This window comes from Rana temporaria, chromosome 13 (assembly GCF_905171775.1).
Source record: "Rana temporaria chromosome 13, aRanTem1.1, whole genome shotgun sequence".
Classification (NCBI taxonomy): domain Eukaryota; kingdom Metazoa; phylum Chordata; class Amphibia; order Anura; family Ranidae; genus Rana; species Rana temporaria.
Window position 1 is genome coordinate 4208833 of NC_053501.1, and position 23524 is coordinate 4232356.

Genomic DNA, 23524 nt, shown 5'->3' on the forward strand with positions numbered 1-23524 from the left:
TCACCAATGTAAGGAACATTCTTCCCACTGATCACCAATGTAAGGGACATTCTTCCCACTGATCACCAATGTAAGGGACATTCTTCTCACTGATCACCAATGTAAGGAACATTCTTCTCACTGATCACCAATGTAAGGGACATTCTTCCCACTGATCACCAATGTAAGGGACATTCTTCCCACTGATCACCAATGTAAGGGACATTCTTCTCACTGATCACCAATGTAAGGGGCATTCTTCCCACTGATCACCAATGTAAGGGACATTCTTCCCACTGATCACCAATGTAAGGGACATTCTTCCCACTGATCACCAATGTAAGGGACATTCTTCCCACTGACCACCAATGTAAGGAGCATTCTTCTCACTGATCACCAATGTAAGGGACATTCTTCTCACTGATCACCAATGTAAGGAGCATTCTTCTCACTGATCACCAATGTAAGGAACATTCTTCTCACTGATCACCAATGTAAGGAACATTCTTCTCACTGATCACCAATGTAAGGAACATTCTTCTCACTGATCACCAATGTAAGGAACATTCTTCCCACTGATCACCAATGTAAGGGACATTCTTCTCACTGATCACCAATGTAAGGGACATTCTTCTCACTGATCACCAATGTAAGGAGCATTCTTCTCACTGATCACCAATGTAAGGAACATTCTTCTCACTGATCACCAATGTAAGGAACATTCTTCTCACTGATCACCAATGTAAGGAACATTCTTCTCACTGATCACCAATGTAAGGAACATTCTTCCCACTGATCACCAATGTAAGGGACATTCTTCTCACTGATCACCAATGTAAGGGGCATTCTTCTCACTGATCACCAATGTAAGGAACATACGTGACGAGCGTTCATATGAAATGGGACTTGCAGATCCGGAACAACTATTTGATCAGCGAATGATTGTCGGAAAAAGACAGATCCCTCATCCCGCCGCCGATGATTGCTGCGCCCCGACGTCTCCGCTCAGGAAGAGCCGCGCTCGCTGAGATGTGGAGAGCGAAAAAGCGTCTCATTAACTGGCACCGGCTGCAAAATCGCGGCTGTCTGCTGTCGCAAGCGATGCGTTTCCGTGGCAACCGTCACCTTGAAATTCCATCTTCTATTAGATCGGTATCGCCCTTTTTTTTTTATTTATTTTTTTAAACGGCTCCTGTACAGAAGGGGCGCAAACTTCACTCGCCGCCCTCTGTGGCGTCCTTCGCCTGGCTGCGGAATGATTTATTCAGCAGGAGCCGGGGAAATAATTGGGATATAAAAAAATGAATAGATAGACCTGCGCATGCGACTTCGGGGTAAAAAAAAAAATGTCCTCAAAGGGAGGGAATCGCAAAAGCCAGCAAACTCGCCTTCCATTCCCACCACTTTGTTCAGCCATGGCGGCGTAGAGAAGCTCTCATTCATGACTTGGGGTCCACTATGACCGTGGCATCCTGGTATGTGACAGCGCGTTTTTTTTTTTTTTTTAAAGTTGCACCTTCATTAAATGTAACCACTTGGAGGCGCTACACTTAGAGGCGCTTCTCTTCTTTTTTATACTCGGTTATGACATGACGCTACTCTTATATCAAGACATCGCTTGTATATCAAGGCAAATTGTATTAAAACATTTTGCTTGTCTTGCAAAACGCTCTCAAACCAAGTTACTCTCAAACCAAGGTTTTACTGTATCTGTAATAATAAGAATCATTGAACAGGCACTCGGTGAGCTGATCTGCGCTGGAATTTTAACCAGGGTCAGATTCCCGACAAGGCCACCGAGGCCAGGTCTCGGGGCGGCAGTGGGTGTGGGGCCGGCCCTTATTGTAACACACAGCGGGAGACTGCCGTGTCACGGAGCTCTCTATGAAAAGTTTGGGGCGCGCTGTGATAAAAGTCCCGCCCTCCTCCTAGACCAGCTCTTGTGATAGAGGCAGTGTTCTGTCTATCACATGAGCTGGTCTAGGAGGAGGGCGGGACTTTTATCACAGCTATCACAGCGCGCCCAAACTTTTCACAGTGAGCTCCGTGACACAGCAGGAGCAGGAGATGCCCGATGTGCGTAATGCACACACTGACTGGTGAGGCTACATTGTTTGGCACAGTAAGGCTGCAATGATGGTGAGGGAGGCTGTAATGATGAGGAGGGGGGCTGCAATGATGGTATAGAGGGCTGTAATGATGGAGAGGGGGGCTGCAATGATGGTATAGAGCAGGGGTCTCCAAACATTCTAAACAAAGGGCCGGTTTATTGTCCTTCAGACTCTTGGAGGGCCGGACTTTGGCCAGCAGGAGTGGAAATTTTCCTGGCATCATTGTTAGTAAACATCTGGTATTAGGGGAAGGAATAGTGCCCCATTGCTGGTATCATAGGGAGGAATAGTGCTCTATTAGTTGTGTCAGTGGGAGAAATGGTGCTCCATTGTCGGTGTCAGATGGAAGAATAGTGTCTCGTATCAGTGGGAGGGATAGTGCCCCAAGGGCCGGATAAATGCAAGCAAAGGGCCGCATCCGGCCCTCGGGCCACAGTTTGGAGACCACTGGTATAGAGGGCTGTAATGATGGAGAGGGGGGCTGTAATGATGGCGAGGGGGGCTGCAATGATGGCGAGGGGGGCTGCAATGATGGCGAGGGGGGCTGCAATGATGGCGAGGGGGGCTGTAATGATGGCGAGGGGGGCTGTAATGATGGCGAGAGGGGCTGTAATGATGGCGAGGGGGGCTGCAATGATGGCGAGGGGGACTACAATGATGGCGAGGGGGGCTGCAATGATGGCGAGGGGGGCTGCAATGATGGCGAGGGGGGCTGCAATGATGGCGAGGGGGGCTGCAATGATGGCGAGGGGGGCTGCAATGATGGCGAGGGGGGCTGCAATGATGGCGAGGGGGGCTACAATGATGGCGAGGGGGGCTGTAATGATGGCGGGAGGGCTGCAATGATGGCGAGGGGGGCTGCAATGATGGCGAGGGGGGCTGCAATGATGGCGAGGGGGGCTGTAATGAGGGCACAGTAAGGCAGCAGTGATGGTGAGGCGGCAATGATGGGCACAGGTTGGGGGACTTTCAGTGTTTTTTTTTTTTTCGATCTTTCACAACCCTGTACAGCAAAAATAATTTCCTTTTACAAAGTTTCTCGGTTGCATTATTGGACATTTTAAAGGAACCTGGAAATGAGATGGGGGGGGGGAGGGTAATTTTTGACACAGACAGATGATTTTCGCGGAGACCTGGCGAGATCTGATTTGGTTACAGTCAAGGAATTTTCTATATTGAAAAGTCTGGGTAGTTTCCGCTCAGGTCATGGAAGGTTAGCGATAAGCTTCCTTGTTAATAAAAAAAAAATCTGCCTGCGCTTCAAGAGAGCCATCTAGTGGTGAACAGAGTAAATGCGTTCAATGCTAATTGAAGCGTATGTGAACATTTTAATTTGTATACAACAATACAATGGGGGTTATTTACTAAAACGACATGGTGCAAAAATCTGGTGCAGCTCAGCAAAGAAACCAATCGGCTTCTAGGTTTTATAGTCAAAGCCTAATTGAGCAAGCTGAAGTTCGATGCCGATTGGCGACCATGCCCGGCTGCACCAGATTCGGAAGTGCACCAGTTTTAGTAAACCTCCCCCAATATATTCTGGATTGCTTTAAAGAGAAACGGTTATGATTGAGCTTACAAAATTTGCATCTATGCGTTGCAGGATATCGCACTTGTTGAGTGAAAAACCTACAACTTCCTGCTATGTGCGCTGTGGTGTCATTCATTCCTAATGTCACCCCAAACGTGTCTGTGCGAAATCGCACTAGGGTGCAACGTTATACCATTGTGATGCAATAAATAAAAAAATAGGTGCTTGCACTTCATTTGTGCGATTGTCATCCCTGTAGCAGATAAATGGGCTGCCCCTATACGTGATGTGCCTAAACACACAAATACGCGTGCGCTGTCTCACATGCATTTTTGCATCTCCACCTCTTTTGTGAGGGTTCAGCTACAGGGAGTGGAAAGGCTAAGCGCAGTATACCTTGTCTCCTACCTGGCCGGTTGCCTTGTCTCCTACCTGGCCGGTTGCCTTGTCTCCTACCTGGCCGGTTGCCTTGTCTCTTACCTGGCCGGTTGCCTTGTCTCCTACCTGGCCGGTTGCCTTGTCTCCTACCTGGCCGGTTGCCTTGTCTCCTACCTGGCCGGTTGCCTTGTCTCCTACCTGGCCGGTTGCCTTGTGTCCTACCTGGCCGGTTGCCTTGTGTCCTACCTGGCCGGTTGCCCTGTCTCCTACCTGTGCCGGTTGCCCTGTCTTTTACCTGTGCCGGTTGCCCTGTCTTTTACCTGTGCCGGTTGCCCTGTCTTTTACCTGTGCCGGTTGCCCTGTCTTTTGCCTTTGCCGGTTGCCCTGTCTTTTGCCTGTGCCGGTTGCCCTGTCTTTTGCCTGTGCCGGTTGCCCTGTCTTTTGCCTGTGCCGGTTGCCCTGTCTTTTGCCTGTGCCGGTTGCCCTGTCTTTTGCCTGTGCCGGTTGCCCAGTCTCCTACCTGTGCCGGTTGCCCTGTCTTCTACCTGTGCCGGTTGCCCTGTCTTTTGCCTGTGCCGGTTGCCCTGTCTTTTGCCTGTGCCGGTTGCCCTGTCTTTTGCCTGTGCCGGTTGCCCTGTCTTTTGCCTGTGCCGGTTGCCCTGTCTTTTACCTGTGCCGGTTGCCCTGTCTTTTGCCTGTGCCGGTTGCCCTGTCTTTTGCCTGTGCCGGTTGCCCTGTCTTTTGCCTGTGCCGGTTGCCCTGTCTTTTGCCTGTGCCGGTTGCCCTGTCTTTTGCCTGTGCCGGTTGCCCTGTCTTTTGCCCAGTGGCTTTGCTATAAGGGTACGGACCACACCCAGGTGACACCCGCCAGAGGGGTGACACCCAGGACCAGCCACCAGATTGCCTCCACCGCTATCACTAACAGCGGGAGACACATCAGTGCTGATTAGAGGAACACGAGCTGCCGGAGTTAACTTTCCAAGTTCACCAGTGGGTGATTGGTTGTTTTATTGCTTTAAACTGTAACATTGTTATCTGTGAATGGAAGTGAAATGTAAATATAAAAGGGGCGGGACACACAGGGGATTCCTGGTGAGGAATGGGTGTAGTTGGCGGTACGGTTGGCGCTGAATGGAAGCCGTGGGGAGGACAGAAGTGAAACTTCTTAAAATATAAAAAAGGAATTTCCAAAAACAAACATGACTGTTGTATGAAGTCAGCGGAGGGCGTCGGTTTAGAGGAACGGGAAGGTTTGCGCCTCTTCTAGGAAAGGGAAGTAGAATCCCTTCCAGGAAACTCAGAGAGACCTCCTGAACATGCGCGCTGCCTGGCTGCCTGACGTTCCCTTTACTTACCTGGAAAATCCGAGCAGCTGACCTGTTCTTGGTCCCTACGTCTGAGAATAATGAAGCTGATGGATAAGCATGCCCGCTAGGAGATCTGGAAATGGATCATACCAGGGCCATACACGCACATTACCACTATGTATCGCAAATACGTTAGTGCGTCGCACTACCATCCACTTTACGTGTCAGCCCAATGCACAAAGGCATGTATCATTTTCCTTCCACTTCACAATTATGTGACACTTTGTGTTGGTCCATCACATAAAATCTACGTTTACGTTTTTGGTTGTAACGTGACAACAATCAGGAAATTTCAAGGGGTATGAATACTTTTTCAAGGCACAGTAGACAATCGGTAATGATCCGCCCCGTGAACCTCCGCTTGCTCAGCGGGGATCGCTCCGTTGATCCCCGCTGAGCCGGCGGATGACAAGGCAGTCCCTGCACACTGTGCAGGGACCGCCCTGTCTTTTCTCTGCTCTCCCCTATGGGGGGATCGGATGAACACGGACCGTCTGATCCGTGTTCACCCGATCCGATCCGCCAGACGGAAGGAAAAGTAGGTTTTTCCTCCATCACACTTTGGCGGATCAGAGCGGGTTGGATGTCAGCGGGCATCCGCGGCTCCATAGAGGAGCACGGAGCGCCCGTTCAGGTCTGCCAAAAAAACTGGCAGGCGGACTGGAAACGCTCTGCTAGGTGTGAATGGGCCTAGCTGAACCCTCGGACTCCTTGTGTTTGGATTCTATTTCCAGCGGTGTCGATGTGTGATGTGGTGTGTAGTGATGGGATGTGTGATGTCATCTCCATCATTCTGACCTTGTCGCCATGTTTTCTCTCTGCAGTATTTGCCTCTGGATGGAGAGTTCCTCCTGTCTCCCGGTGCCGGGTTTATGGCGGCTCCTGCTGAAGATCCAACATGTGGGGAAGGTGAGGATCATACATGATGTGTACTGTGAGCATCGAGACCTGAGACCAGCCTTTCTCAACCTTTTCCACGCCAAGGAACCCTTAAAATAACTTTCTGGGCTGAGGGAACTCGACTAAAATGACTACAACTCATAATACATGTGATGGTGATGGTCAGTGGGAAGAATGTCCCTTACATTGGTGATCAGTGGGAAGAATGTCCCTTACATTGGTGATCAGTGAGAAGAATGTCCCTTACATTGGTGATCAGTGGGAAGAATGTCCCTTACATTGGTGATCAGTGAGAAGAATGTCCCTTACATTGGTGATCAGTGGGAAGAATGTCCCTTACATTGGTGATCAGTGAGAAGAATGTCCCTTACATTGGTGATCAGTGAGAAGAATGTCCCTTACATTGGTGATCAGTGAGGAGAATGTCCCTTACATTGGTGATCAGTGAGAAGAATGTTCCTTACATTGGTGATCAGTGGGAAGAATGTTCCTTACATTGGTGATCAGTGAGAAGAATGTCCCTTACATTGGTGATCAGTGAGAAGAATGTCCCTTACATTGGTGATCAGTGAGAAGAATGCCCCTTACATTGGTGATCAGTGAGAAGAATGTCCCTTACATTGGTGATCAGTGGGAAGAATGTCCCTTACATTGGTGATCAGTGGGAAGAATGTCCCTTACATTGGTGATCAGTGAGAAGAATGTCCCTTACATTGGTGATCAGTAAGAAGAATGTCCCTTACATTGGTGATCAGTGAGAAGAATGTTCCTTACATTGGTGATCAGTGGGAAGAATGTCCCTTACATTGGTGATCAGTGGGAAGAATGTCCCTTACATTGGTGATCAGTGAGAAGAATGTTCCTTACATTGGTGATCAGTGAGAAGAATGTCCCTTACATTGGTGATCAGTGAGAAGAATGTCCCTTACATTGGTGATCAGTGAGGAGAATGTTCCTTACATTGGTGATCAGTGAGAAGAATGTTCCTGACATTGGTGATCAGTGAGAAGAATGTCCCTTACATTGGTGATCAGTGAGAAGAATGTCCCTTACATTGGTGATCAGTGGGAAGAATGTCCCTTACATTGGTGATCAGTGGGAAGAATGTCCCTTACATTGGTGATCAGTGAGAAGAATGTCCCTTACATTGGTGATCAGTGAGAAGAATGTTCCTTACATTGGTGATCAGTGGGAAGAATGTCCCTTACATTGGTGATCAGTGGGAAGAATGTTCCTTACATTGGTGATCAGTGGGAAGAATGTCCCTTACATTGGTGTCAGTGGGAAGAATGTCCCTTACATTGGTGGTCAGTGAGAAGAATGTCCCTTACATTGGTGATCAGTGAGAAGAATGTCCCTTACATTGGTGATCAGTGAGAAGAATGTTCCTTACATTGGTGATCAGTGGGAAGAATGTCCCTTACATTGGTGATCAGTGGGAAGAATGTTCCTTACATTGGTGATCAGTGGGAAGAATGTCCCTTACATTGGTGTCAGTGGGAAGAATGTCCCTTACATTGGTGGTCAGTGAGAAGAATGTCCCTTACATTGGTGATCAGTGAGAAGAATGTCCCTTACATTGGTGATCAGTGAGAAGAATGTTCCTTACATTGGTGATCAGTGGGAAGAATGTCCCTTACATTGGTGATCAGTGGGAAGAATGTCCCTTACATTGGTGATCAGTGGGAAGAATGTCCCTTACATTGGTGATCAGTGAGAAGAATGTCCCATCATTGGTGTCTGTGGAAGGATTTGTGCCAATTCCGGAATGCTGTTGACATCTCATTGGTCCCTTGTGATTTCGGTGGTGCCATCTGATAAAGGCACTATAAGCTTTCATCTATTTCCAAGGTGGAACCCTGGAAGGAATGTGAACCTCACTTTTGAGTTTCGCTTTCTTTATGAAGTGATGGAAATGTTGGGTGCCGTGTCGTCTTCTCTATCATTCATTGAGGGACACGGCATCTTCTAATCTCGACCCTAGAATAATTGCGCCACCTACAGGAGTAGAATACTGGGCGGAAACATTTATCTCAGCACTACCTATGGCAGTCTTGGCTGATATAAATGCCCTCTCGGCATCGGCACTCTTGTACTTTCTGCCCAGTGCCCGGGCTGGGGAAGGGGTTGGCGGCTTCTTCTGCCACCATTTCTAGATGGATTAGACATACTGATTCAAGCCTATATACCATGAAGGGTTGGGTTCCTCCCTTTGCCATAACGGCGCAGATCTGTATGGCGGCTACCTGATTGTCTGTGCGCACCTTCACTAAATTCTACAAGGCGGACGTCCTTCGGTCATCGGACGCGTGTTTTGGCCGCAATGTTTTACCGATGTTTGAGGTTTCTGTCAGAGGCGGCTCTAGGCTTTGTGAGGCCTTAGGCAAAACTTGACATGGGGCCCCACTCACATCCACGATGGGAAAAATAATTCAAGGACAAGAGCCTCTTCCCCACAACCCTGGCCGGTGGTTGTGGGGGGTCTGTGGCCAGGGGGGGCTTATCGGAATCTAAAAGCCTCCTTTAACAAGGTGGCCTCCAGATCCTGCTCTTTAATAACTAAGGGGCGGGGGCCATCCGGTGATGTCACCTGGTGAACCTGCCCCCTTGCGACGTCATTGACTGAGGGCATGCTGGGTCATTGACCTCACAAGGGGTGGGGTCACCGATATTCACTGGTTGGTAGGGACGTTGGCGGCTCCGATCCTGAGTCAGGGCTCTTGACGCTGCCTGAGGACAGCAACGTTAAGGTCCCCTGTCCCTCAAAACTGGGGTAATGCATTGGGTAAGTTAGGAGGCCGCGAGGCCCCTGTGAGTGCGAGGCCTTAGGCGACCGCCTAAAGAGCCGCCTCTGGTTCCTGTCTCCTCTGCAGGGTTATATTCTGGTTAGGCTCTTGTGTTCCTGTTGAGCTCCTGTTGGTCTGGCTTCCTCTTTCCATGTTTTGGCCTTTGTTTTTCTCCCACTTCTCACTTGGCATTGCTTTGGAACCTCCCTATGCAGGGGTGTATCTACCGCAAGGCAAACAAAGCATTTGCCTTGGGCGGTACTATTCAGGGGAGGGCTGGCAGCCTTTAGGCCTGGGGGGCAAGTCCAGTCATTGAACCGCTGAATCAGCTCACCATCCATGGCCCATCTGGTTTTTCAATGCAGCCTCACCAGTGCAGCCAACTCCAGTGCTCCTGGGGTCAAGTTGCAGCCAGCGCCCAGCCCTGCATCACGACTCCCTGGCATTGCCCTGCCTCTGCCCGCTTCCAAGAATCCAGTCCCAGGGAGTTGTAGTTTCCTCTGCGCTGCTGTTTATCAGGACAACTCCTGTAATGCAACAGCTAGTGGTCGGCCCGACTTCCAAGACCAGAATAAAAAATAAAATGGTAGCGGGCATTTTAACATAAGTTAGGGCGGCCCAGGAGGCAATTGCCACCCTGCCCACCAGCCCTCCCCTGGCAGTTTTATTCAGGGGGGCGGTGCCACCCCCAGGCAGAAGGGCAGAGGCAACTCTTCAACCTCTTCCCGTTTTTTTCCCGGTGGTTGTCCTGGGATGATGGGTGCAGCTTCAGTCCTCGCCCCAGGATTATTTTTTATACCCCGTGGTGATTGGCTCTCTTTTAAAAGCAATCAGAGCGGCTTAACCACTTGCCGACCGCTGCACACCGATATATATATGTCAGCAGAATGGCACAGACAGGCACATGGGCGTACAGGAACGTCCCTTTTGAATTTTCCGCCTTGCAAGTTTTTTTTTTGTTTTTTTTGTTGCCTAGTGTTCTACTCCTGTAGGTGGCGCTATAATTCTATGGTCGAGATTAGAAGACACTGTGTCCATCAATGAACTTAGAGAAAATGATTTTATTGTATCAAAAAATCATTTTTTTTGCCTAAAATGTGGTGCCATTGCTCTTTTTCCCTTTTGGGAAGCAGGGGACACTCTCTCCCCCTGGTGGACACTCTCTCCCCCTGGTGGACAATCTCTCCCCCTGGTGGACACTCTCTCCCCCTGGTGGACACTCTCTCCCCTGGTGGACACTCTCTCCCCCTCGTGTACACTCTCTCCCCCTCGTGTACACTCTCTCCCCCTGGTGGACACTCTCTCCCCCTGGTGGACACTCTCTCCCCCTGGTGGACACTCTCTCCCCCTGGTGGACACTCTTTGGGAAGCAGGGGACACTCTCTCCCCCTCGTGTACACTCTCTCCCCCTGGTGGACACTCTCTCCCCCTGGTGGACACTCTCTCCCCCTGGTGGACACTCTCTCCCCCTGGTGGACACTCTCTCCCCCTGGTGGACACTCTCTCCCCCTGGTGGACACTCTCTCCCCCTGGTGGACACTCTTTGGGAAGCAGGGGACACTCTCTCCCCCTGTTGGACACTCTTTGGGAAGCAGGGGACACTCTCTCCCCCTGGTGGACACTCTCTCCCCCTGGTGGACACTCTCTCCCCTTGGTGGACACTCTCTCCCCCCTGGTGGACACTCTCTCCCCCCTGGTGGACACTCTCTCCCCCCTGGTGGACACTCTCTCCCCCCTGGTGGACACTCTCTCCCCTTGGTGGACACGCTCTCCCCTTGGTGGACACTCTCTCCCCTTGGTGGACACTCTCTCCCCCCTGGTGGACACTCTCTCCCCCCTGGTGGACACTCTCTCCCCCCTGGTGGACACTCTCTCCCCCCTGGTGGACACTCTCTCCCCCCTGGTGGACACTCTCTCCCCCCTGGTGGACACCGGTGGTAATGTCTGGTCTCACTCTGTGTTTCTCTTCCTGTCTAGGCTCCCTTGTAAACTTCGGTGATGTCGATCACTATCAATGGTTCGATCCAACCCTCTGGCAGTCCGCCGTCTCAGTCGATGCTCTGGAAAATGGAAATACGCTCTTTCATGTGGACTCTGAGCGCGTCCCGTGCCAGCACGACGATGTGATTTTTTCTTCCGATACGTCCTTCCGGGTCCAAGTCCAGCAGACGGCGTCCGAAATCCAGCTGAAGAGCGCGTCTGTCCTGGGGCGGGTATGTTCATACCATTCCATTCATTTGTTTTGGAGACAATACTGAAATGTGTAATTATTTTACATGTATTTATTAATATTACTATTATTATTATTTTTATTAGTAGTAGTAGTATTAACACCCTAACAAAAATAAATAAATAATAAATAACCCTAAAACCAACTCCCAATCCTAACCCCAACCTAACCTTAACTCTAACCCCTTACTCGAACAAAAAAAAATAATGAAATAAAAAAAATGAATAATACAAATAAATAAATAAAAGCTAATGGAAAAGCTAAAAAAGATGAAATACCTAGCAACAAATGATGCAACAGATGTATTATTTTTTTTTATTATTATTAATATTTTTCTTTTTTTTTTTTAAGGGTTAGGGGTTATTTATTTATTAACTAGTATTCATTTATTCATTTATTATTTGTTCATGATTGTCATTTGTGTGTGCAATTATTTTACATGTTTTTATTTATTATTATTATTAGTAGTAGTATTAACACCCTAACAAAAATAAATAAATAATTAATAACCCTAAAACCAACTCCATATCCTAACCCCAACCTAACCTTAACTAAAAAAAAAATAGCATTTTGCTTGCACGTGATTGGATGATGGAAGTCAGCAGAGCTTCCCCTCGTTTACTGAGCTCTGGAGCCACTGCTCTTTGTAAAATGCGCAGTCTATTGTGTCTACTTTTTCCAAGAACCTTCCATTCAGCGCCAGTAGAGGGCGCACCGACACCACACTGAGCAGCTTGGATTGAGTGAAAGATTTTTAGTCATTGACTTGGAACAGAGCAACAGATCTCCCGGCAGACACCATCAATAGACCCCCAGCAGCAACAACAGATCTCCCTGCAGACAACATCAATAGACCCCCAGCAGCAACAGCAGATCTCCCCGCAGACAACATCAATAGACCCCCAGCAGCAACAGCAGATCCCCCTGCAGACACCATCAATAGACCCCCAGCAGCCAGCTACAATAGACTGCTCCTTTAACAGTATATCCCTCCTAGCAACAACTGATCCCCAGCAACAATAGATCACTCGAAATAAAATACCCCCCCCAGCATAATAGACCACCAGCAGCAACAGCAGATCTCCCTGCAGACAACATCATTAGACCCCCCAGCAGCCAGCTACAATAGACTGCTCCTTTAACAGTAGATCCCCCCTAGCAACAACTGACCCCCAGCAACAATAGATTGCCCAGCAACAATGGATCACCCACATTAAAATACCCCCCCCCCAGCATAATAGATCCCCAGCAGCAACAACAGATCTCCCTGCAGACAACATCATTAGACCCCCCAGCAGCCAGCTACAATAGACTGCTCCCTTAACAGTAGATCCCTCCTAGCAACAACTGACCCCCAGCAACAATAGATGCCCCCCACCAGCAACAATAGATCTTCCCAGCAACAACAGACCTCCCCCTGCAAAAGTCGATCCCCAGAGACATTAGATACTACCTTAGCAACAAGAGATCTCCCCCTGCAAAAGTAAATCCCTTCAAGAGACATTAGATCCCCCATCAGCAACAAGAGACCTCCCCAGCGACAATAAACCCTCCTGCAGAAATAGATCCCCCCTCCTCCATTCTTCTCTGACTGTCCTATGAGGCTGCAGGACCCCTGATCCTCTGTCCGGACAGTGCTGATTGGCCCTGTGCTGATCACATGCACCCTCCTAAGGCCGCCATCAGGGGGGTACAGGCATTACACCTGTAAGGGGCCCGATGGTCCCCAGGGTCTTGCGTCAGCACAGACCCCCCCTCCCCCCCAGTCCTCTGCTCCAGGGGGGCCCTGCCTAAAGCTGTGTAAGGGGTCCCAAAAATTGCACCCTCCCACTCCCAAGAAAAAAAACTCTCTAGCAATGCACACCAAACTGAGCATGTGCAGAGTGCCCCCCAAGGCTCTGTCTTATCAGGAGATGGATTGGGGACAGTGGAAGAAGGGAGGATCAAAGAAGACAGGATCAAACAGCCTTTTTACACAATGCGGAGGAATAACCCCCTTGGGTTCCGCAGTGAGTGTAACGAGCAACGCTTTACTGCATATAGAGACCGGGTTGATGGGCACAGTAGCTGTTTATGGGCACAGTGGCTGCTTTTGATGGGCACAGTGGCTGCGTTTGATGGGCACAGTGGCTGCATTTTGTACAATGGCTGCATTTTGTACAATGGCTGCATTTGATGGGCACAGTGGCTGTGTTTGATTGGCACAGTAGCTGCTATTGATGGGCAGAGTGGCGGAATATGATGGGCACAGTGGCAGCATTTGATGGGCACAGTGGCAGCATTTGATGGGCACAGTGGCTGCATTTTGTACAATGGCTGCATTTTGTACAATGGCTGCATTTTGTACAATGGCTGCATTTGATGGGCACAGTGGCTGCTATTGATGGGCACAGTGGCGGCGTTTAGCACAGTGGCTGCGTTTGATGGGCACAGTAGCTGCTATTGATGGGCAGAGTGGCGGAATATGATGGGCACCGTGGCAGCGTTTGATGGGCACAGTGGCTGCATTTGGTACAATGGCTGCATTTGATGGGCACAATGGCTGCATTTGATGGGCACAGTGGCTGCTATTGATGGGCACAGTGGCTGCTATTGATGGGCACAGTGGCTGCTATTGATGGGCACAGTGGCTGCTATTGATGGGCACAGTGGCTGCTATTGATGGGCACAGTGGCTGCTATTGATGGGCACAGTGGCAGCGTTTGATGGCACAGTGGATGCTATTGATGGGCACAGTGGCTTCTATTGATGGGCACAGTGGCTTCTATTGATGGGCACAGTGGCTGCGTTTGGGCACAGTGATGCTGCAACCAGCCTCGCTGTGCCCACTGGTTGTGGGTTTAGTAACATGATGTCCTGAGTGGGTAGGCCACCACCAAACACCACCCATTCAAGTAAAAGGGGGGTGCGCTCCGCAACTGCGGTGTTTTTAGGGTTAAAAATGGGCATCTTAGAGGTAACTCATCACTGAGCCACCCTGTGAGAACGATCCGCCACGGATTACGAGCCCTTCGATTTCAATTGGCTGTTTTTAAAGCTTCACACGCCGTGCGTCACGCCCTTCGTGTTTCTGGATAGATTTGCTCTATGATTGGACGCCGCCATTTTTTTGTTAAAGGGCCCGTCATCCAAAACTGACATTTCTCATTTTTATTTAAACAACTGTCATGCCTGTTGTGTCCACTAGGTGGAGCCGTCGCCATTCCTGCTGGATTTTACATGTATTATTTTTTTCTATGTAATGGGAGGAACTGAGACACATAAAGGTGGGTGGGGGGAGGGGAACACCCAAAACTTTCCAGATGGATGGGAATTGCGTCGGGGAGACTTCACCGCTGGTGTATCCAAGGGGGGCGGGCGGGCGGGCGGGCGCGGGGATGACGATCTGTAACCAAAAAGTTGTTTTTGGGTGGACTGGCCCTTTAAGAATGCGATTCTTCCTTCTAATAAGTGTGAATAATCTGCGCGGCTTTGTGTCGCGGCATGCTGGGCTCCTTCCATCTCATAGCCATTGATGTCACATGACGACCTGCGCCGACTTGCCCGCTCGCTGTCTGGTGACTCACGATAAGCGGCGTCCCAGCGCGCCTCTCGGGTTTCTGGGCGTTCCCCTCGTCATGTCGGATTTAATTAAGTATCTGATTTCTCCTGCTGATACAATAACACATTCTTTGTCTCCTTCCCCGGAGGTCGGCGCGCACGTGCCGTCGTGGGTTCCCAGGCCGTGACGCCAACCACCTACCTCCGGTGCCATTTGCAGGGCATTAGTGTCCAACTCCAAGCTCTGCCCCCATCATGGGCGTCCGCTGAATTTTTTCAGGGGGGGGGCGCTATATATGCAATATGCATTTAACCCTTTCTTCAAACGCTAGCAGGGGTTAAAAGCACCCTGCTAGCGGCCAAATAGCGCAGCTAAAATGGTGGGAAAGCGGCCAGATAACGCGGCCAGCTGGCAGTGTGAAATAGCTCTTGAGATAATTCAGCTTCACTCCATGCCCATATAAATATAGCCTAGAGAATGTACAGACCCCCCTTCAGCACAGATGGACCTCCCTTTAGCACAGACCCCTCCATTCAGCACAGACCCCTCCATTCAGCACAGTCCCCTCCATTTAGCACAGACCCCTCCATTTAGCACAGACCCCTCCATTTAGCACAGACCCCTCCATTCAGCACAGACCCCTCCATTCAGCACAGACCCCTCCATTCAGCACAGACCCCTCCATTCAGCACAGATGGACATGCAAAGGAAGGAATATATGGAATATACTTGTTGTAGCTATGACTAAGCATTGAAGTTCAATGCGAAACGCGTCAGCTGTTTTTCCCACTGTATGCTGGTTCCTGTAGTGCATTTTTCTTTTTACCCAATAAAGGGGCACGTCTTTTTAAGACTCTGGAGTGCGGCTGTCCATATATTCCTTCCTTTGCATATCCTGCGCATTGCCGGCACCCTTTGGTTCTTGAGTGGACAGTGATTATCCTAGGTGTGCTCACCTGGAGCAGCAGCCTCCCTACCAACAGATGGACCCCCCCCCTTCAGCACAGCCCCCCCTTCAGCACAGCCCCCCCCTTCATCACAGACCCCCCCTTCTGCACAGACCCCTCCATTCAGCACAGACCCCCCATTCTGCACAGACCCCTCCATTCAGCACAGATGGAACTCCCCTTTAGCACAGACCCCCCCCTTAGCACAGACCCCCCCTTCAGCACAGATGGACCATCATTCAGCACAAACCACCCCTTCAGCACAGACGGACCCCCCCCCCCCCATCCCATTCAGTACCTCAGATCAGCCATCAGTACGGCATGGGCACAGCAGGTTCCCTGTGTACACATAAACACTGGAGGGGGAGGCGGCTTCACTCTGCTCGCTGTGTCTGTGTGACATCTGGCCCGGGACTGCTCAGACAGCCCACAGCCGCGAGACTCTTCAACACCTTCTCGATTTTCCAGGGGGGGGGGGTCAATTGCCCCCCCTTGCCCTATGGAGCGGACGCCCATGGCCCCCATTGTAGGTTTTTACACATTAGAAAACCCGAGGACATCTCATGATGAAAAAGTATATGCAGGGACAGCTCTGTATTGAACAAAAGTATTGCAGCCTTACAACTGCATATTTATTTATACGTCAGTTGGGGGGGGGGGGGTCTATTTTTTGTTTATTTTTTTCGTATCACCCGACACCCGGGACATGGAGTTCCGCCGCCGGGCAGGTGTTTTTTTTCCTTCTATATTTGGCCCTGCCGTGGGGGGGGGGGAGGAGCAGGGCCAAATATAGGGCCACTTATCAGCTGGAAGCATTCGGGCTGCTTCGCTGAAGCAAAGGCCATTCAAGAATTTGGGGGATATTCCCAAGGAGTGGACTACGGCTGGTGTCAGAGCTTCAAGAGCCAACCACACACAGACGTATCCAGGGCCGCTGGGCAAAGTAATGCACTGGGGGCCCCTACCAGCTTGCCCCAATTTGCACACCTACTTTCAAGAAATAAAGTATAAATAGTTGATAGAATTAAACATATATTCATTAGAACTTTCAATAAAATCGATTTTACAAAAGGAAAACATTCCATAAATCAAAGACTAGTCAACACAAAGGGCACAGTACAGGTTCTGGGACGCTTCCCGGGACATGACCATACCGGGACAGTTTAGTAAAAAGCGTGACTGTCCCAGCGAATCTGGGACAGTTGGCAAGTATGATGTAATGCAAGATTATTGTGGGACCCCCTTGTACCTGGGGCCCCTGGGCAGTGCCCTTGCATTAAGATGGCCCTGGAGGTATCCAGGACACGGGCTACAACTGTCGCATTCCTTGTGTCAAGTGACTCCTGAACCCAAAAATGTAATAAATATCAATGTTTTTATTTTTTTTTCCCATCAGGTTACTTTCACACTATTTGGTATAATAATAACCATACAAATTTCTCTTCATGGAAATGTAGAAATTCAGCAGCGGGGCGGAGTTTGGCGAATACCTGGCGTCGCACACGGGGAGGCTGCAGTTCCCGGGTCCGGCGCGGCCGCAGGTCACCAACACAAAATGCGTGGACCGAACCGGCTGCTTGTGTGGCAATGAGGGGGTGAGGAAAACCGATTATAACTTCCTGTTATTGGGCTGATGCCAGACAAAATACACATTTAGATGTTTTTTCTCTTTTATTTCAAAGGTGCAGCAAGAAATATGTTCAGCTTTGCTGCAGCACTTGGAGAACAAATGCCCCGAAGCGTCCTGCGCCAATCCTCTCAAGCCGATTGGACATTGCTGCGGTATTTGCGGTAGGTGGTCCTACAGCCTCTTAAAGCGGGGTTCCGGGCATAGCTAAAATTTATCACATTCAATAGTCCCTAAAACCTATCAATCGCTCCCCAATCGTTCCGGAAATCATTGCAAACTCTTGCCTTGTATCCTCCAGCTCATGTTGTGGGCGTATCCATCATATGTGTGGGCGTATCCATCATATGTGTGGGCGTATCCATCATATGTGTGGGCGTATCCATCATATGTGTGGGCGTATCCATCATATGTGTGGGCGTATCCATCATATGTGTAGACGTATCCGTCGTATGTGTGGGCTTATCCATCGTATGTGTGGACGTATCCGTCATATTTGTGGGCGTATCCGTCATATGTGTGGGCGTATCCATCATATGTGTGGGCGTATCCATCGTATGTGTGGACATATCCATCGTATGTGTGGGTGTATCCATCATATGTGTGGGTGTATCCATCATATGTGTGGGTGTATCCGTCATATGTGTGGGCGTATCCGTCATATTTGTGGGCGTATCCGTCATATTTGTGGGCGTATCCGTCATATTTGTGGGCGTATCCATCATATGTGTGGGCGTATCCATCATATGTGTGGGCGTATCCGTCATATGTGTGGGCGTATCCGTCATATTTGTGGGCGTATCCGTCATATGTGTGGGCGTATCCATCATATGTGTGGGTATATCCATCATATGTGTGGGTGTATCCATCATATGTGTGGGTGTATCCATCATATGTGTGGGTGTATCCATCATATGTGTGGGTGTATCCATCATATGTGTGGGCGTATCCATTGTGTGTGTGTGTGGGCATGTCATCATATGCGTGGGCGTATCCATCATATGCATGGGCGTATCCGTCGTATGCGTGGGCGTATCCATCATATGTGTGGGCGTATCCATCATATGTGTGGGAGTATCCATCATATGTGTGGGCGTATCCATCATATGTGTGGGCGTATCCATCATATGTGTGGGTGTATCCGTCATATGTGTGGGCGTATCCATTGTGTGTGTGGGCGTGTCATCATATGCGTGGGCGTATCCGTCGTATGCGTGGGCGTATCCGTCGTATGCGTGGGCGTATCCGTCGTATGCGTGGGCGTATCCGTCGTATGCGTGGGCGTATCCATCGTATGCGTGGGCGTATCCATCGTATGCGTGGGCGTATCCATCATATGTGTGGGCGTATCCATCATATGTGTGGGCGGCCAGAGGTGGGGGGCGCCGGAGAGCCTCGGAAACGGCTGGAAAGGCCCGAGGACACCTCGGCAAACATCGGAAAGACTCCGTTCCCAAGGTTTGCCGAGGTCAGCTGAGCTATGCATTTCCGAACAGCACCGATCGGCTCCGGCGCCCCCCCCCCCACCTTAGGTCAAACGCGGTATTGCACACAGCTTTGGCCTAAATCCTGCTCGTTTTGCGAGTCAACACTCGCAAACCGAGTTAGGATTTTTTTAAATACAATGCTCGTTAACCGCGTTACTCGCAATCCGAGGTTCCACTGTACTTTATAAGTAAAATCCTTTATTTTGTTGTCTCCAGGTGCCATCATTTCACTGGAATACACGTCAGAATTTGACTTGGAGACGTACCGCAGCCGACTCATTCACAGCTTCCTCAGCCTGGTATAGAGTCATTGTAACTGATTTATTTTAGCCCCCTTTAGCGTGCTGCGCTTAGGAAAAAAAAATCTCTCTAGAGTGACCATATGCAGGTCAATATATTGCTTTGGGTGACCAAGGATAGGGCAACAATGTCTTGCTATTGGTGACCATAGACAGGACAAGGTCTCGCTATGGGCGACCATAGACGGGACAAGGTTTCGCTATGGGCGACCATAGACGGGACAAGGTCTCGCTATGGGCGACCATAGACGGGACAAGGTCTCGCTATGGGCGACCATAGACGGGACAAGGTTTCGCTATTGGTGACCATAGACAGGACAAGGTCTCGCTATTGGTGACCATAGACAGGACAAGGTCTCGCTATGGGCGACCATAGACGGGACAAGGTCTCGCTATGGGCGACCATAGACGGGACAAGGTCTCGCTATGGGAGACCATAGACAGGACAAGGTTTCGCTATTGGTGACCATAGACAGGACAAGGTCTCGCTATTGGTGACCATAGACAGGACAAGGTCTCGCTATGGGCGACCATAGACGGGACAAGGTCTCGCTATGGGCGACCATAGACAGGACAAGGTCTCGCTATGGGCGACCATAGACGGGAAAAGGTCTCGCTATGGGCGACCATAGACGGGACAAGGTCTCGCTATGGGCGACCATAGACGGGACAAGGTCTCGCTATCAGTGACCATAGACGAGACAAGGTCTCGCTATGGGCGACCATAGACGGGACAAGGTCTCGCTATGGGCGACCATAGACAGGACAAGGTTTCGCTATGGGTGACCATAGACAGGACAAGGTCTCGCTATGGGTGACCATAGACAGGACAAGGTCTCGCTATGGGCGACCATAGACGGGACAAGGTCTCGCTATGGGCGACCATAGACGGGACAAGGTCTCGCTATGGGCGACCATAGACGGACAAGGTCTCGCTATGGGCGACCATAGACGGGACAAGGTCTCGCTATGGGAGACCATAGACAGGACAAGGTCTCGCTATGGGCGACCATAGACGGGACAAGGTCTCGCTATGGGCGACCATAGACGGGACAAGGTCTCGCTATGGGCGACCATAGACGGGACAAGGTCTCGCTATGGGCGACCATAGACGGGACAAGGTCTCGCTATGGGCGACCATAGACGGGACAAGGTCTCGCTATGGGAGACCATAGACAGGACAAGGTTTCGCTATGGGCGACCATAGACAGGACAAGGTCTCGCTATGGGAGACCATAGACAGGACAAGGTTTCGCTATTGGTGACCATAGACAGGACAAGGTCTCGCTATGGGAGACCATAGACAGGACAAGGTTTCGCTATTGGTGACCATAGACAGGACAAGGTCTCGCTATGGGTGACCATAGACAGGACAAGGTCTCGCTATGGGAGACCATAGACGGGACAAGGTTTCGCTATGGGCGACCATAGACGGGACAGGGTCTCGCTATGGGCGACCATAGACGGGACGAGGTTTCGCTATGGGAGACCATAGACAGGACAAGGTTTCGCTATGGGCGACCATAGACGGGACAAGGTCTCGCTATGGGCGACCATAGACGGGACAAGGTCTCGCTATGGGCGACCATAGACGGGACAGGGTCTCGCTATGGGCGACCATAGACGGGACGAGGTTTCGCTATGGGAGACCATAGACAGGACAAGGTTTCGCTATTGGTGACCATAGACAGGACAAGGTCTCGCTATTGGTGACCATAGACAGGACAAGGTCTCGCTATGGGCGACCATAGACGGGACAAGGTCTCGCTATGGGCGACCATAGACGGGACAAGGTCTCGCTATGGGAGACCATAGACAGGACAAGGTTTCGCTATTGGTGACCATAGACAGGACAAGGTTTCGCTATTGGTGACCATAGACAGGACAAGGTCTCGCTATTGGTGACCATAGACGGGACAAGGTCTCGCTATGGGCGACCATAGACGGGACAAGGTCTCGCTATGGGCGACCATAGACGGGAAAAGGTCTCGCTATGGGCGACCATAGACGGGACAAGGTCTCGCTATGGGCGACCATAGACGGGACAAGGTCTCGCTATCAGTGACCATAGACGAGACAAGGTCTCGCTATCAGTGACCATAGACGAGACAAGGTCTCGCTATGGGCGACCATAGACGGGACAAGGTCTCGCTATGGGCGACCATAGACAGGACAAGGTTTCGCTATGGGTGACCATAGACAGGACAAGGTCTCGCTATGGGTGACCATAGACAGGACAAGGTCTCGCTATGGGTGACCATAGACAGGACAAGGTCTCGCTATGGGTGACCAAGGATAGGGCAAAATATTGCTATGTATGACCGCAGATGGGACAAGGTCTCACTATGGGTGACCATAGACAGGGCAACGTCCCCTAACGTCATTGACTGAGGGCACGCTGAGTCACAAGGGGTGGTGTCACCGATATTTACTGGTTGTTAGGGACGCTGGTGGTCCCGCTGCTGAGTCAGGGCTCTTAATGCTGCCTGAGCGCAGCAGTGTTAACGTCCCCTGTCCCTCAAAACTGGGGTAATGCATTGGGTAAGTTAGGCAGCCACGAGGCCCCTGTGAGTGTGAGGCCTTAGGCGACCACCTAATTAAAGAGCCGCCTCTGATTATAATCCAATCAAATAGGACCTTGCACCTCATAGTCACTGGTACTTGCACATCTACATGGGCATTGTGTAAAAAAAAAAAACACTAAAGAGGTTTCCGATGTTTTATCCACAGGCCAAATATTCGGAGGTGAAATTGGCGATTTCTAAGGTGCAGCCTTTGGCGTCAGCGATGGGCGGAAAGTCTCTGAGCTCCGAGCCCAGGATTCAGGTTGTGTGCATTGATGAGAAGACGGGTTCCAATGCTGGAATGGATGCCCTGCAGCTGGCAAATGACATCATGGAAGACATTCAAAGTCACGGTAAGTGTGGAAGAAATGTTACCCTAGAGCAGGACTCTACCCAAGGCCCCTTTCACACTTCTACGACTTGTCCTGCGATTTGTGATGACAAGTCGTTTCCGATGACGACCATTCATATTGGGACATCTTCAAGTCGATCCGACTTTATAGCAGTCCCTGCACTACTTTGGTCCGATTTTGATGCCACTTACACGGGCATTCCCTGAAATCGCGGTAAAATCACGCGACATTGAAGTCGCAGTAGTGTGAAAGGGGCCTAACACAGACTCTCTAAAATGCTCCACTCCATAAGGTACATTATCACCCGCTGTAATCTCCCTGGGGATTGGTCCTCTGTGATATCGGGGGGGGGGGGGGGGCGGGGTTTTATCACCCGCTGTAATCTCCCTGGGGATTGGTCCTCTGTGATATCAGGGGGGGGGCGGGGTTTTATCACCCGCTGTAATCTCCCTGGGGATTGAGATTGAGAAGCCATGGGTACTCAGGGTCCAGAGGTGCAGGGTGCTGTGTAATGTAAAAGGGTCCAGAGGTGAAGGGGGCTGTGAGATGTAAAGGGGTCCAGTGATGCAGGGGGCTGTGTAATGTAAAGGGGTCCAGTGATGCAGGGTGCTGTGTAATATAAAGGGTCCAGAGGTGCAGGGTGCTGTGTAATGTAAAGGGGTGCAGTGATACAGGGTGCTGTGTAATGTAAAGGGGTCAGTGATGCAGGGTGCTGTGTAATGTAAAGGGGTCCAGTGATGCAGGGGGCTGTGTAATGTAAAGGGGTCCAGTGATGCAGGGGGCTGTGTAATGTAAAGGGGTCCAGTGATGCAGGGGGCTGTGTAATGTAAAGGGGTCCAGTGATGCAGGGTGCTGTGTAATGTAAAGGGGTCCAGTGATGCAGGGGGCTGTGTAATGTAAAGGGGTCCAGTGGTGCAGGGGGCTGTGTAATGTAAAGGGGTCCAGAGGTGCAGGGTGCTGTGTAATGTAAAGGGGTCCAGAGGTGCAGTTGTGGAGAGGGGTACACAGTAGTAACAAAAAGATATTGAAGGATGCAGAGGTATGCAGGGGGGGTGTTTTTACATATTAACGTGGGGGGGGGGTGCCAGATATTGGATTCGCCCCGGGTGCCAAATGCTCTAGGTACGCCCCTGGGTATGAATACTTTTTCAAGGCGCGGTAGGTCCACTTGAGTTGCCTCTGTGAGAAACAGAACTTTACCAGAAAATAGTGAAATGATGAATACGGTACAATGGTAGTAATGGGATAAATGTTTGAATTTTCTGACGGCACACGTTTATTCTTCCATACAGGCCAATCGTTCGGCATTACAACGGCAGAAATGGACTTTTCCACCGGCGCCTCGACCAGCACCCAGAAAGGACCGCTGTCTGCTCTCGGCATTACCGGCATTGTCCTGGGGGGTGTCGTCCTTTTCGTGTCGC

General features: G+C 50.4%; 1 protein-coding gene across 1 annotated transcript in view; it reads left to right on the forward strand.

Moving 5' to 3' along the window:
* Positions 1-23524, forward strand: part of AMN (amnion associated transmembrane protein) — a 45072-nt gene that overhangs the window by 16282 nt on the left and 5266 nt on the right. Inside the window, exons 4-10 of the mRNA XM_040332718.1 lie at positions 6191-6275; positions 11030-11265; positions 17228-17365; positions 17453-17561; positions 19101-19183; positions 21914-22100; positions 23393-23524. The exon at positions 23393-23524 is cut by the window's right edge and continues 43 nt beyond it. Coding sequence (XP_040188652.1) covers positions 6191-6275; positions 11030-11265; positions 17228-17365; positions 17453-17561; positions 19101-19183; positions 21914-22100; positions 23393-23524 — 970 coding nt within the window. The remainder of the gene's footprint in view (positions 1-6190; positions 6276-11029; positions 11266-17227; positions 17366-17452; positions 17562-19100; positions 19184-21913; positions 22101-23392) is intronic.